Source organism: Anomaloglossus baeobatrachus, chromosome 3, assembly GCF_048569485.1.
Source record: "Anomaloglossus baeobatrachus isolate aAnoBae1 chromosome 3, aAnoBae1.hap1, whole genome shotgun sequence".
NCBI classification, from domain to species: Eukaryota; Metazoa; Chordata; class Amphibia; order Anura; family Aromobatidae; genus Anomaloglossus; species Anomaloglossus baeobatrachus.
Window position 1 is genome coordinate 700,028,394 of NC_134355.1, and position 12,401 is coordinate 700,040,794.

Here is a 12,401-nt window from a genome sequence, read left to right on the forward strand (position 1 = left end):
CGGGTGGTGGCCCGCTGGTACCAAACTGGTGAACCGATTAAAAACCGGAGCACCAGGAGGGGTAATCAGACCCAGTACGAAGCCCAGAAACAACTGGGCTGAGTCAAATCAACTGATTGAGGACTGGACTTTAGGCCCTTTCCCACCTAAGACCCGACTGAAGACAACAGCCCAACCACAGGGGTAGAAAGCCACCGCCCAGGCATCGAGACCCGACGGGCCAGCGTCTGTGGGCAAAAGGGCTCTACCGGCACACACCAGGCTGGGGAGCGGACTACCGTTGCTCAGGCATAGGGGTCATCATTTCTACAAAAGTGAGGTGCAGGAGAAAGGTGGAAACCACCAACCTGAAAAAGGGGAAAACCGCAGCCGGCTGCGGGCACCGTCCACCATCTTGTTTGGTTTACCAGAGACTCCAGCGTGTTTGTAATAGTGAGTACAACAGTGCCTTCGGGCCGCGCACCGCACCGCACCGACACGCCAGCAGCGTGATACATTCCCCCGCCTCAGCGCCTCCCCCGGGCCCCCGGGACCATCATCCCCCTACCCACGGAGGGGTCAACATCAAGCTGCGCAACACTGTCCCCGGGAGCCTAGTCAACGGCAGCGGTGGTGTCCATCCATTCACCACAAACCGTGGGTGGCGTCACAAACTCAAATCCCTTACAAATAACCGAGGCCGTGGACCTCCCCACCGAAGTCCCTACGTGTAGCGCCAACCCCCTTCCGGAGCAACGTGACCCCCGGGTCCGTGAGGAGCTCGAGCCACCCACCGACGAGCACGGATCCGAGCGGCTTGGCGGTACATATGGAGGCTTCCCGACTTACCCCGAGAATGGATGTCAAGGGAGGGAAGGAACTGGCGTGTTAATTCCACTTGTCGATCCTTTTGTTATCTTGAAAGATAATCCACCACCAGAGGAGGCGACATCTGCTCTCAGAGAACACAAGAACATTTGGCCGAGCACTCCTGTATGTGATAGTCAAGAGAGAGCTGTCGGCCAAATGATTGTAGGGATTGGTTACGGGCCTTAAAGGGATTGTTTAGTGAAAACAGGTTATCACGTATCCATGGGCCATGTGATCACCTGCTGATCAGTATCCGATCACTGGGACCCGAACTGATTGGGAAAATGGGGAATTTTTATCCATGTTTCAGGTATGTGTGACATCAGTTTTTAACACTGATGCCACACGTACTCATGTTGTTCTATGGTGTTCCTCACACATGCGTGTTTTCACATGGACCATGTGGCCCCACGTTCCCCTGCACGCAGACATGTCCGTTTTTTCTCCGGCAGCACATGTCACCCCGATGTGATCCGTATGACACGTATTGGAGAAAACACGAGTCTCTGAAATAAAATGAATTTTTATATTCACTTGTCTCTAGCCATGTTGTCACCTGCTTCCGATCCCCGCTCATTATAGTCAATGAATATGCACTGCCTGGAGGACCTGGAAGCAGCAGAGACATCAGTGCCAGGGACAGCATAGCTGGGGACAAGTGAGTATCCAGCAGTGTATGTGCAGTGAGGTCAGGAGGTCATTGGAGTATCCAAGGAACTCTGACGATATCCTGACACCCACGCTACCACGGGTGTAGCGACAGTGACTTCACAGGTTCATCAACGTTCATTGGGAACTCCGATGAACCCATGATGTTACTGTCGCGACATCCACAATACCGCGGACGTCACAGGGATGTCATCAGGATGTCATCTGAGTTCATTGTGAACTCTGATTAACCCATGACATCACGGCCACGCCCGCACACATACTGCTGAGGGCGTCACTGCGGTAACCTGAGCTCACGTTATGAGATCCAGGTCACCGAATGGAAGCATATACAGCAGTGTGTGTGTGCTCTCACAATCAATGACTAACGTTCGGTTCTCCATTGAATGTGACAGCAGTATGGGATCGATGTGGCCGCCCCCAATTGGATTTCGACAGACTAGGATTAGTGCTTTGATACAAAAATAAATTGGGAAAGAGGGCGTCTCTTGTCTTTATTTATTAAATAATTTTCTCTTTTTATGTCTTTCCAGGTTTGCTTTTGGGGAACGTCCTGGGACCTCACCATGGATTTCGGCGGAATTTTTATTTATAAAAATCTAATTGGTGAATGAGGTCTGAGTCGGACATTTTTTTTTCAAATAAACTTTGTTATTCTCCTTTTATCTACTGGATTAGTAGTAGGGGTGTATGCTAGACGCCACCCATTACTAATGCCAAGGCTTGATTGCCAGCTGGAGCTGTCATCAACCCCACAAATATTACCCCATTTGCCATTGTACCAGAGCAATGGGAAGAGCAGGTCCAGCACCAGAATTGGCGCATATAATGGATGTGCCACTTCTTGGGCGTTTGTGGGCTGCTATTGTTAGGCTGGGAAGGGCCATATAACCATGGCCCTTTCCACCCTAATTGTATCATCCCCTAGTTGTCTGCTTTACCATGGCTGGTTTTTAGTAAAAATGGAGGGAACCCCACGTAATTTTTTTAAATGTAAAAATTTGAAAAATAAGCTTGGGATCCCCTCTATTTTTCATAACCAGCCAAGGTACAGCAGAGAGCTGAGGCCTGCAGCTGATGTTCCTGTGCTGGACATGAAAGTTGGGGGGGCCCCACTTTTTTTTTTAATTAAATAAAAATGGTGTAAAACAGCTGGTCACGCTAACTATCTCTATAACACTATTCTATCAGTTCTATTTATCTTTCATTTTTCAGGCTTTATACATAAAAAACAAAACAAAAAAAGAACCCAAAATATTAATTTCAGTATCTTACTTTTTTTTTTACCGGTACCACACGGACGACCATACCGGTACCACACGGACGACCATACCGGTACGTGTGACTTGCACCTGTTTAATTACAGCCGTCTGAAAGGGGCCTCATGGATACCCATCTACTGTATGTACTATCATTTTGAGTTGCTGCAAATTATGATGTTCTCCTCCTTGTCTAAAAATACTTCTCAAAATTTCTAAGGAGTATTGTTACCTCTTTGTAAAATATGTAGTGTGACCTCTGCCGGAGCCTGTCCTATGGAACAGTGGTGACACCAGCTTCAGACGCACATCGAAAAGCTACTTACGTCCCTTTAAATAAAAAATTTAAAAAAACAAAATTCGCCCCATATGACCTGAATCAGGCAGTGTGAGCCTCATGGAGTTATATCGCCACAAAAGGAGGGAAACACCGAGAAACACGACTGGGGCCTAATAAATGGGGGAATAAGAGGATCAGGCGCTGCTAAAGACAGAAAATAAACTGTCAGCGAGATCTGAACAGTTTACTGTGGGTCTACATGCGAGGACTGGAAATTACCTACGTGTGATCGCAGCCCGATACAGATCTTGTGCGCACTTTGCTGTTCAAAACGCTGCGTTTAATTTGCATAAATTTGGGCAAAAACTCAGCGTTCAAAGAAGCAGCATGTCAGTTGTTTTTGCCATTTGGGCTGCATTTTGCATTGAAGTCAATGAGAAGTTGTAAAAAGCAGCAAACATCAAAATTCCAGCGTTTTACCTGCTTTTTAGCTGCAGAAAGAATGCGTTTTGGACGACATAAACGCATGCTTTTCTGACATCAAAATAATTAAATATGTCCCTTTACACACACACATTAAATTAATGAAAAATATTAATTTATTGCTATTTTAGTGATAAATAGTATAAAACCGCTATAATTATATGAAATATAACTATTTTCATTATGATTTCAATAATTATATATGTATTCCTTTTTTTCCCTTTTTTCATTGTGTTTGACTGTTTAAACTTTATTTAGCAGTGTCTAAATGTTCTAAACGCAATGGTAAAGCATGCAAAAAGCGCTAAAAACGCGGTAAAAACGCACGCGTATTTACCGCGATTCTGTACTCAAAAGCAACTTTGGCAAAAGCAATTTCTGCCAGAGGATGCGTTTAGAACTGCAACTAGGACGACGCAAAGTGCGGACATAGCCTAAGGTGGGACGACGGGGGCAATTACACCCAGTTGCCAGTAGTCACAAGCTGTATTTGAAAAACAAAGGAAGAATATTAATAACACAGTTTCCTGTGCAAGGCTACATGCGCACGCTGCATCTTTTTGTGTTCACAAACTGCAGCCAAAACTGCACCTTGTCAGAGAGCCTGGAAATGTCACAAAAAATGTTTGTAATTGTAGGTGTGTTTTCGGTGCGTTTTTCACAACATGAGGTTTTGCTGCGTTTTTGTGACAATGTTAACAAAAACGCAGGAAGAATGAACATGCTGCATTTTTTTTTTGTCACAACTAGTGTTGAGCGGACCCGAACTGTAAACGTCCGGATCCGCGCGGTTTCAGCGCTATCTCCGGGCTGGACCAGGGCGTGGGATTCCAGGTGCACGATCCGGAATCAGCAATTAAAAAAAAAAATGAAAAAAACAATAAATAAATGAGCGTTTCATGCTTACTGAGACTCTGTGTGATGGTGGCACACTGCTTCCGGGTCGCGCTTTCAGTTCCTGTGCTGTGCACGCATACACACAGCTTTCCGAGTTTTCCCTGCCCACCGGCCGTCCTCTCAGCTGTGATTGGTTCCTGGCTGACGCGCCCCCCAGCAAGTATCTGATAGATGCCTGCGCCATCACACAAAGCTAGGGTTTAGCAGCAGCTGTGCGCTGTTATTAACCCCTGCTATTACCTCGACTGGCACCGCATCACGCCTCCGGTATCGCACACCGGTATGGTCGCATCTAATAGATGCGGTACTACCGGGCGGCTGAGGATATACCAGCCCCCAGCCGACGTTACCATGGCTGGGGATGAAAATTAGGGGGGACCGCACGTCTTTTTTATTTATTTTAAAAAAAAAAAAGCTAGCGGGTTTTTTTTCTACGCTGCAGTCACACTTGTGAGGACCTCCCGCGAGTCTGACATTGCAGACCCGGGCGTGGGATTCCAGGTGCACGATCCGGAATCAGCATTTAAAAAAAAATGAAAAAAACAATGAATAAATGAGCGTTTCATACTTACTGAGACTCTGTGTGATGGTGGCACACTACTTCCGTGTCGCGCTTTCACTTCCTGTGCTGTGCACACATACACACAGCTTTCCGAGTTTTCCCCGCCCACCGGCCGTCCTCTCAGCTGTGATTGGTTCCTGGCTGACGCGCCCCCCAGCCTGTGACAGTCTCTGCCACGGTCATCGCTTATCGCGGCTCAGTAATAGGCTGCACTCAGAGCGGGCAGTCGTGCTCTATCGCTGCTCGCTCTGGCATGTAGCAGAGCTGGATGTGTCGGCGTGGGACATCGTGTGGATTATGTTGGAGCTGCAGGGTGTTTGGGGTTAATAAAGAGGTGAAGCAGGGTGTGTTTTGTATTTTATTTCAAATAAAGGATTTTTCTGTGTGTCTGTGTTTATTTACTGTCACTTACAGGTTTGTGTGATGCAGGTATCTGATAGACGCCTGTACCATCACACAAAGCTAGGGTTTAGCAGCAGCTGTGCGCTGTTATTAACCCCTGCTATTACCCCGACTGGCACCGCATCACGCCTCCGTGTATACGCACACCGGTATGGTCGCATCTAATAGATGCGGCACTACCGGGCAGCTGAGGATATACCAGCCCCCAGCCGACGTTACCATGGCTGGGGATGAAAATTAGGGGGGACCGCACGTCTTTTTTATTATTTATTTAAAAAAAAGCAAGTGGTTTTTTTTTCTACGTCGCAGTCACACTTGTGAGGACCTCCCACGAGTCTGACATCGCATCACCCCACTGCTGCACACTTCTGACAGGAGTAAAAAAAAAAACAAAAAAAAACTGCCAGCAGGTGGAAATTTGGTGCTGAAAGCTGGTGCAGACGATTTCAGCACCAAATGTGCACTTCCTGGCAAAAAAATAACCGCAGCAAAAAAATTACGTCAAAACACCACGTTTTTTTGCCAGGAGGTGTAGATTGGATGCAGGAATTGGTGTAAAAATCTTAGCAGCAAATTTGCATCCCTTGGCCTCCAAAAATAAAAAATAAAAAAAAATTCTGCCGGCAGGTGGAATTTTGGTGCTGAAAGCTGGTGCAGACGATTTCAGCACCAAATTAGCACCTCCTGGCAAAAAAAGCAACAATAATCGCGGAAAAATAACCGCAGCAAACACTGCAGCAAAAAAATTACGCCAAAATATCACTTTTTTGCCAGGAGGTGTAGATTGGATGCAGGAATATGGTATAAAAATTTCAGCACAAAATCTGCATCTCTTGGTCAAAAAAACTGCGATTTTTCTGCTAGGAGATGTAGGTATGTGAACTCAGTGACCTCCACCTGAGGTCAGGTTACCTGCGATCACAGATGAAGGACCGTGGGAATCTCCAGCTGTGACCGCAAATGACCTGAGTGACGTCACCTCTCAATGCGCAGCTCATTCATTCTCTGGAGCTCACAGAGAGCGGTCGGTCGTGCCGCTCTCTGTGATATTAATATGTAGCAGAGCTGAAGCGGCGTGGGACTTCTCCTGTGGATTACGTCGGAGCTGCAGAGTGTTGGGGGTTAATAAAGAGGTGAAGGAGGCGATATTTGTATTTTATTCCAAATAAAGGATTGTTCTCTGTGTGTGTTATTTACTGTCATTTAGAGGTTAGTGTGATGCAGGTATCTGATAGACGCCTGTGCCATCACACAAAGCTAGGGTTTAGCAGCAGCCGTGCGCCGCTATTAACCCCTGCTATTACCCCGACTGGCACCGCATCACGCCTGCGGGAAGAGCCAGTAGTGCACACCGGTACGGTCACATCTATTAGATGCGTCTCTACCGGGCGGCTGCGGGCTGAGGATATACCAGGCCCCGGCCGGCGTTATCTTGGCTGGGGATTACAATAGGGGGAACCGCACGTCGTCTTTTTTTTTTTTTTTTTACTTTTACCGGAATCACACATGCGAGGGGCTCACACGAGTCAGCCATGGCGGCACCCGGCAAAGCCTCGCACGTGTACTCTGGGCACTTTATACACAGCACAGATACAGCCGCGCACTATAACTGTGCTGCCGAGTGTTTGAGTGTTTACCACCGTGAACTGACCGACAGTGCACTGCTTTCCCCGCCCACCGGCCGTCCTGGCGCCTGTGATTGGGATAGTTAGTTGACACGCTTCCACTCAGGATCGCGTCTAGCTGCAACCAACGCGAGCCGGTGGGCGGGGAAGACAATGAATATTGAATTGTCTGCTCCGGAAGTTAACAGCGTGACCCGGAAGGAGTGTGCCGCCATGACAGCGCCTCGGTGAGTATGCCGCGCTCGCTCCTAGCCCCTCCACAAACGTTTTTAACCTCCGGATTCTGGTCCCCATTGACTTATATTGGCACCGGATTCCGGAGCGGATTGAACTTTTTTTTTTTTTATTATAAATCTGGCAGTGATCCGCCGGTACCGGATTATTGGCCGTCCGATCAACTCTAGTCACAACTTTTTGACAAAACGCTGACAAACTGCAGTGTGCACAGCAAATCTAAAGGAGAGAAGCTCCGCGTCACTGATAAGTAGGTGCTCTAGGGTAAAAAATATACATAGAAAGAAGATAACCCCGGCACACTACAACTCCCAGAAAAAGGCAAAATGCAATAAAAATGTATGCAATATTTCTTTTATTAACACAATACAATAAAAATTTATGCAATATTTCTTTTATGTATGTTGGACCATATTCATTTTTTCTGAAAAGACATTCAAGAAACTATTGTGTTAATAAAAGAAATATTGCATACATTTTTATTGCATTTTGCCTTTTTCTGGGAGTTGTAGTGTGCCGGGGTTATCTTCTTTCTATGCACAGCAAATCTGACTTCTCATAGACTTTGCTGGGAAGTCAAATGTCAAAGTTCTGACAACAAAACTGCAGCCAAAAACGCAGCAAAAAAACGCAGCGTGCACATGTAGCCCAACACGGCCCCCTGCCCAGCGCGAACGGCCCCCTGCCCAGCGCGAGCCTCCCCCCCTTCCCCAACGTGCAGGCTCTCTCCCTGCGAGCCTCCCTCCCTAACGTGAAGTCGGCCATAAAACTGCTGTTTCCCGGGTGTTTCATGGCGGTACTGGATCTCCGGGACGCTTATTACCATATTCTGATTCATGCTTCCCATCAGCGGTTTCTCGGGATGGCGCTTCAGCTCCAGGGGGTGCTGCGACACTTCCAGTTTCGGGCGCTTCCCTTCGGGTTGGCGATGGCCCCGTGGGTCTTTACAAAAGTGGTGGCAAAGGTTATGGCCCACATGCACGAAGAGGGGATTCCCATCATCCTGTACCTGGACGATTTTTAATAGTCGGGACCTCCGAGTCAGATTGCAGGTCCAAGATTCAGGCTGCACTCTCCATCCTGCGGACCTTGGGGTGGATTGTGAATCTAGAAAAGTCCAGACTGGACCCTTCCACGAGTCAGCAATTCCTGGGCCTCACCTTGGACTCTCGTTGTCAACTCTGCCTCCTTCCTCGGGAGAAGGTGTTGTCTCTCCACACTCGGATCTCCTCGGTACTCTCACACCCTGTTCTCACTCTCAGGCAGCCATGTCATTGCTGGGCTCCCTGGTTGCCTGTATCCCGGCGGTTCCCTGGGCACAGTGGCACAACCGGGTTCTGTAGCAGGAAGTGTTGAGGGCACAGCGGTTATTAGGAGGGTGTTTGGACGCGCGTATCACCCTTTCTTCCCACACTCTTCAGTCCCTCCGATGGTGGATGCAATTTCGGAATCTGTCTGCAGGGGTACCTTGGTCTCTTTCACCTTCGGACGTCTTCACTACCGACGCCAGTGCACGGGGTGGGGGGCCCATCTCCGTGGCTGGGCGGTGCAGGGTGTCTGGAGTCCTCTAGAAACTTGGGGCTCCTCGAACGCCAGGGAATTGCGCGCCATCGGGAAGGCTTTACAAACCCTTCTTACTCACCTAGAGGGTACTCACGTCAGGATCTTCTCGGACAACAGAGTCGCTGTCTCCTATATCAACCGCCAGGGGGGCACTCGCTCATCTTCCCTGATGGGGATAGCGGACACCATATTTTGCCTTGCACAAGGCCACCTTTCCTCCCTTACAGCACTACATATTCGGGGGACGGACAATGTCACGGCCGACTTCCTGAGCAGGCATCAGGTACGCCAGGGGGAGTGGTCTCTGCACAAGGAGGTCTTTCGCATGATTGTGCGTCTTTGGGGGTGCCCGATGGCCGACCTCTTTGCCACCAGGTCCAACCGCCAGGTACCTCGGTTCTGTTCCCTCAACCCCCTAGACAGACCCTGGGGGGTGGACGCATTTCAGGTTCCGTGGGGAGGGGGTCTGCTGTATGCCTTCCCGCCCCTGATATTTCTCCCCGCAGTCCTAAAGAAGGCCAGGGAGGACAAGGCCAGATTGCTCCTCATAGCCCCCTTTTGGCCCCAGAGGGTGTGGTTTTACTGGCACCAGAGGCTGTCTGTCTCGGGACCTCCCGGACAGGCCAGATCTCCTCTCCCAGGGCCCTCACTCTCAGGTTTCAGGCCTTCAGTTGACGGCCTGGAATTTGAGAGGTGATTGTTAGCAGGTCACGAGTTCTCGTTTGGCGTGATTTCCACCCTCTTGCGTAGTCGCAAGCCAGCTACTACCAGGATCTACGCAAGGGTCTGGAACAAGTTTCTCTACTTCTCCGGTGTCAGTCCAGTGGGGGAGCCCCCGGTGGGGGAGGTTCTGGAATTTCTCCAGAAGGGGGTTGACTTGGGGTTATCTGTTAGTAACTTGAAGGTCCAAGTCTCGGCGTTGGCTGCACTTTATGGTTCTGACCTCACAGGCAATAGATGGGTTCGATGGTTCATCTCCTCCTGTCAAAGGGACAGGCTGGTCCCCCGTCTTAGTTTCCCTCCCTGGGACCTCAATTTGGTTTTGGATTCCTTGACTGGACCTCCCTTTCAACCCCTGTCCCAATGTACTGTGCGGACCCTGACTCTAAAGGTTGCGTTGCTAGTGACCCTGACGTAAGCTAGACGGGTTAGTGATCTCCACGCCCTTTTAGTGTCCCCCCCTTATACGCAGTTTTTTGAGCATAGGGTCCGCCTTCGTACAGACCCCGCATATTTGCCCAAGGTAGCTCGGTCTTTTCATCGTTCCCAGGAAATTGTCCTTCCTTCCTCTGCCCAACGCCTATGAACCCCAAGGAAGAAAGGTTACACACTTTGGATGTTCTCAGGGTACTAAGCCACTACATTGAGGTCACCAAGCCTTGGAGGCAGTCCCAAGCCTTGTTTCTTTGCTTTCCAGGGCCTAGGAAAGGATTCGCAGCGTCCAAGGGCACGATTGCCAGGTGGGTTAAGGAGGCTATTAAGGCAGCCTATGTAGCTCAGGATAGACTTGTCCCGCAGAGTATTACGGCTCATTTCAGCTGGGCTGTGGCAACCTCCTGGGCTGAGCGAGTAGACGTGCCTCTGGATCTGATATGTAAGGCTGCAACCTGGTCCTCTCCTACGACCTTTTTTCGTCACTATCGATTGGATTTGTCGGCCACGATGGATTTGACCTTTGGTAGACGGGTGCTTGAGGCTGTGGTCCCTCCCTAATGTTGTTGTCTTCCGAATCTCTCTGTTGGCGCTGTCGTGGTGAAGGGAAAAATCTTAAATTTCTTACCGGTAATGATTTTTTCCAGAAGCCACGACAGCGCCACTGCTTCCCTCCACTTCAATTTTTCTGCACCCATTGGTCTCTTTGGGTTCCGTGGCACGACGTTCTCTTTTATGCTGATGTATTGTTATTGTTGTTATTCTGTTTACCTGTTTTTCTGGTTTTCCTCTCTATGCTCTGTAACTAAACTGAGGCGAGAGAGAGGAGCCGCCCTTTTATTTCAGTGCTTTCCTGTCCTAAGATGGGCGGACCTATCTCTCTGGTGGCGCTGTCGTGGCTTCTGGAAAAAATCATTACCGGTAAGTAATTTAAGATTTTTTCTCCTATGCTGTGGTGGCCGGCGAACTACAACGTACATATTTTTTTCCCCCCTATTACCTTTGCCGGGCAGTATCGGTCGGGCCTTCGCCGCTCCGCCCCTACTGCTTCCCTCACCTTGTGAGGGACAGCTGCTCCAGCCTTCCGGAGCTCCTCTGGGGCGATGCAGGCTGTGTAGCTCCCCGGCCGGCGTCCTCCCTGAGCCGCTGGCCGCCTCCCATATGCACGCTGCCGATGCGACCCGGAAGTGCTGCTTCAGGCGGGACTTCCGGTTCTCGCGCCCTTCTTGTATGGGTGCTTCCGGTCGCGGAGGCAGTGTGTCAGACACGCCATTGAATCAGCGGTCTGTCATGGGACGAATGCAGGAGGTGGGGAGCGTTCCCTGCCACTGGGGGCCAGGCCTTTTACACATAAAGGCTGCCCTGAAGGCAGGATTCTTCTGTGCGCGCTGTAATGTCTTTCCCTGCATCTGCAGACCCCAGTGTTCCCCCTGCCACAGTAAGTAGGAAAGGGGGTGTCCCTTATGCCTGTTTTACAGGCTGATATTGATGGCTCCTTATGGTATGTGTTTTCCAGGAGGACAAGCCGGCTACGAAATATGAAAAACCTGAGAAATGTGAAAAATCAGAGAAATCTGATAAATCTGAACATTCTGAAAAGACTGAGAAGATTAAAAATGCCCAGTCTGTATTAGAAAGCTCCCTGCGGTCTGGGATAAGAAACTCTGCCAGCAGTGTACGGACCAGATTGTTAGGGCTGAACAACCGTCCCTGGTAGACGAGCTGCGGTCCATGATGAAGCAGGAGATTCAGACGTCCCTAGCCTCCCTCTCTGCTGCTGGTCCTTCCCCCATTAAAATGAGGAAGCTCCAGTCAGCCCCGTCTGATCATGAGGATGCCCCTGATTCTGCCTCGGATGGTCCCGATGAAGGTTCCTCCTTCGGGAGGCCTGACCGGTCTTTCCTTTTTTCCTCAGAGGATTTGGGAGCTCTTATTGGAGTGGTTAGGAGCACTATGGGGTTAGAGAACGAGCAGGTCCTTCCTTCTGTTCAGGATGAAATGTTCACTTGCCTGAAAATCACTAAACAGATAGGGTTTCCTGTCCATGCTAATATTCTGGATCTTATCTCTCAGGAATGGGAATTTCCAGAGAAACGATTCAGGAGTGACCCCAGACGCAGATTTCCCCTAGAAACTTGTTGCATTGGGAGGTCCCCAAGGTGGATGTACAGGTGGCCAGGGTCACTAAGAAAACGGCGCTCCCCTTTGAGGATACTTCCCAGCTTAGGGATCATATGGATCGAAAGGTTGAGAGCCTCTTGAAAAGATCCTGGGAGGCATCGTCTTCTACCATTCAGGCCAATATTGCCTCCACTTGTGTCTCCCGGTCCCTCCTTAGGTGGCTCGACCAGTTGGAGGCTCATATTTCCCAGGGTACCCCTAGGGATGATTTGCTAGAATCCCTTCCCTTGCTTAGGAAGGCTACC

At 49.5% G+C, this 12,401-nt stretch overlaps 1 protein-coding gene across 1 annotated transcript in view; it reads left to right on the forward strand.

Moving 5' to 3' along the window:
* LOC142297465 (uncharacterized) overlaps positions 1-12,401 on the forward strand; it is a 159,888-nt gene that overhangs the window by 45,372 nt on the left and 102,115 nt on the right. The window contains exon 10 of the mRNA XM_075341691.1: positions 11,492-11,622. Coding sequence (XP_075197806.1) covers positions 11,492-11,622 — 131 coding nt within the window. The remainder of the gene's footprint in view (positions 1-11,491; positions 11,623-12,401) is intronic.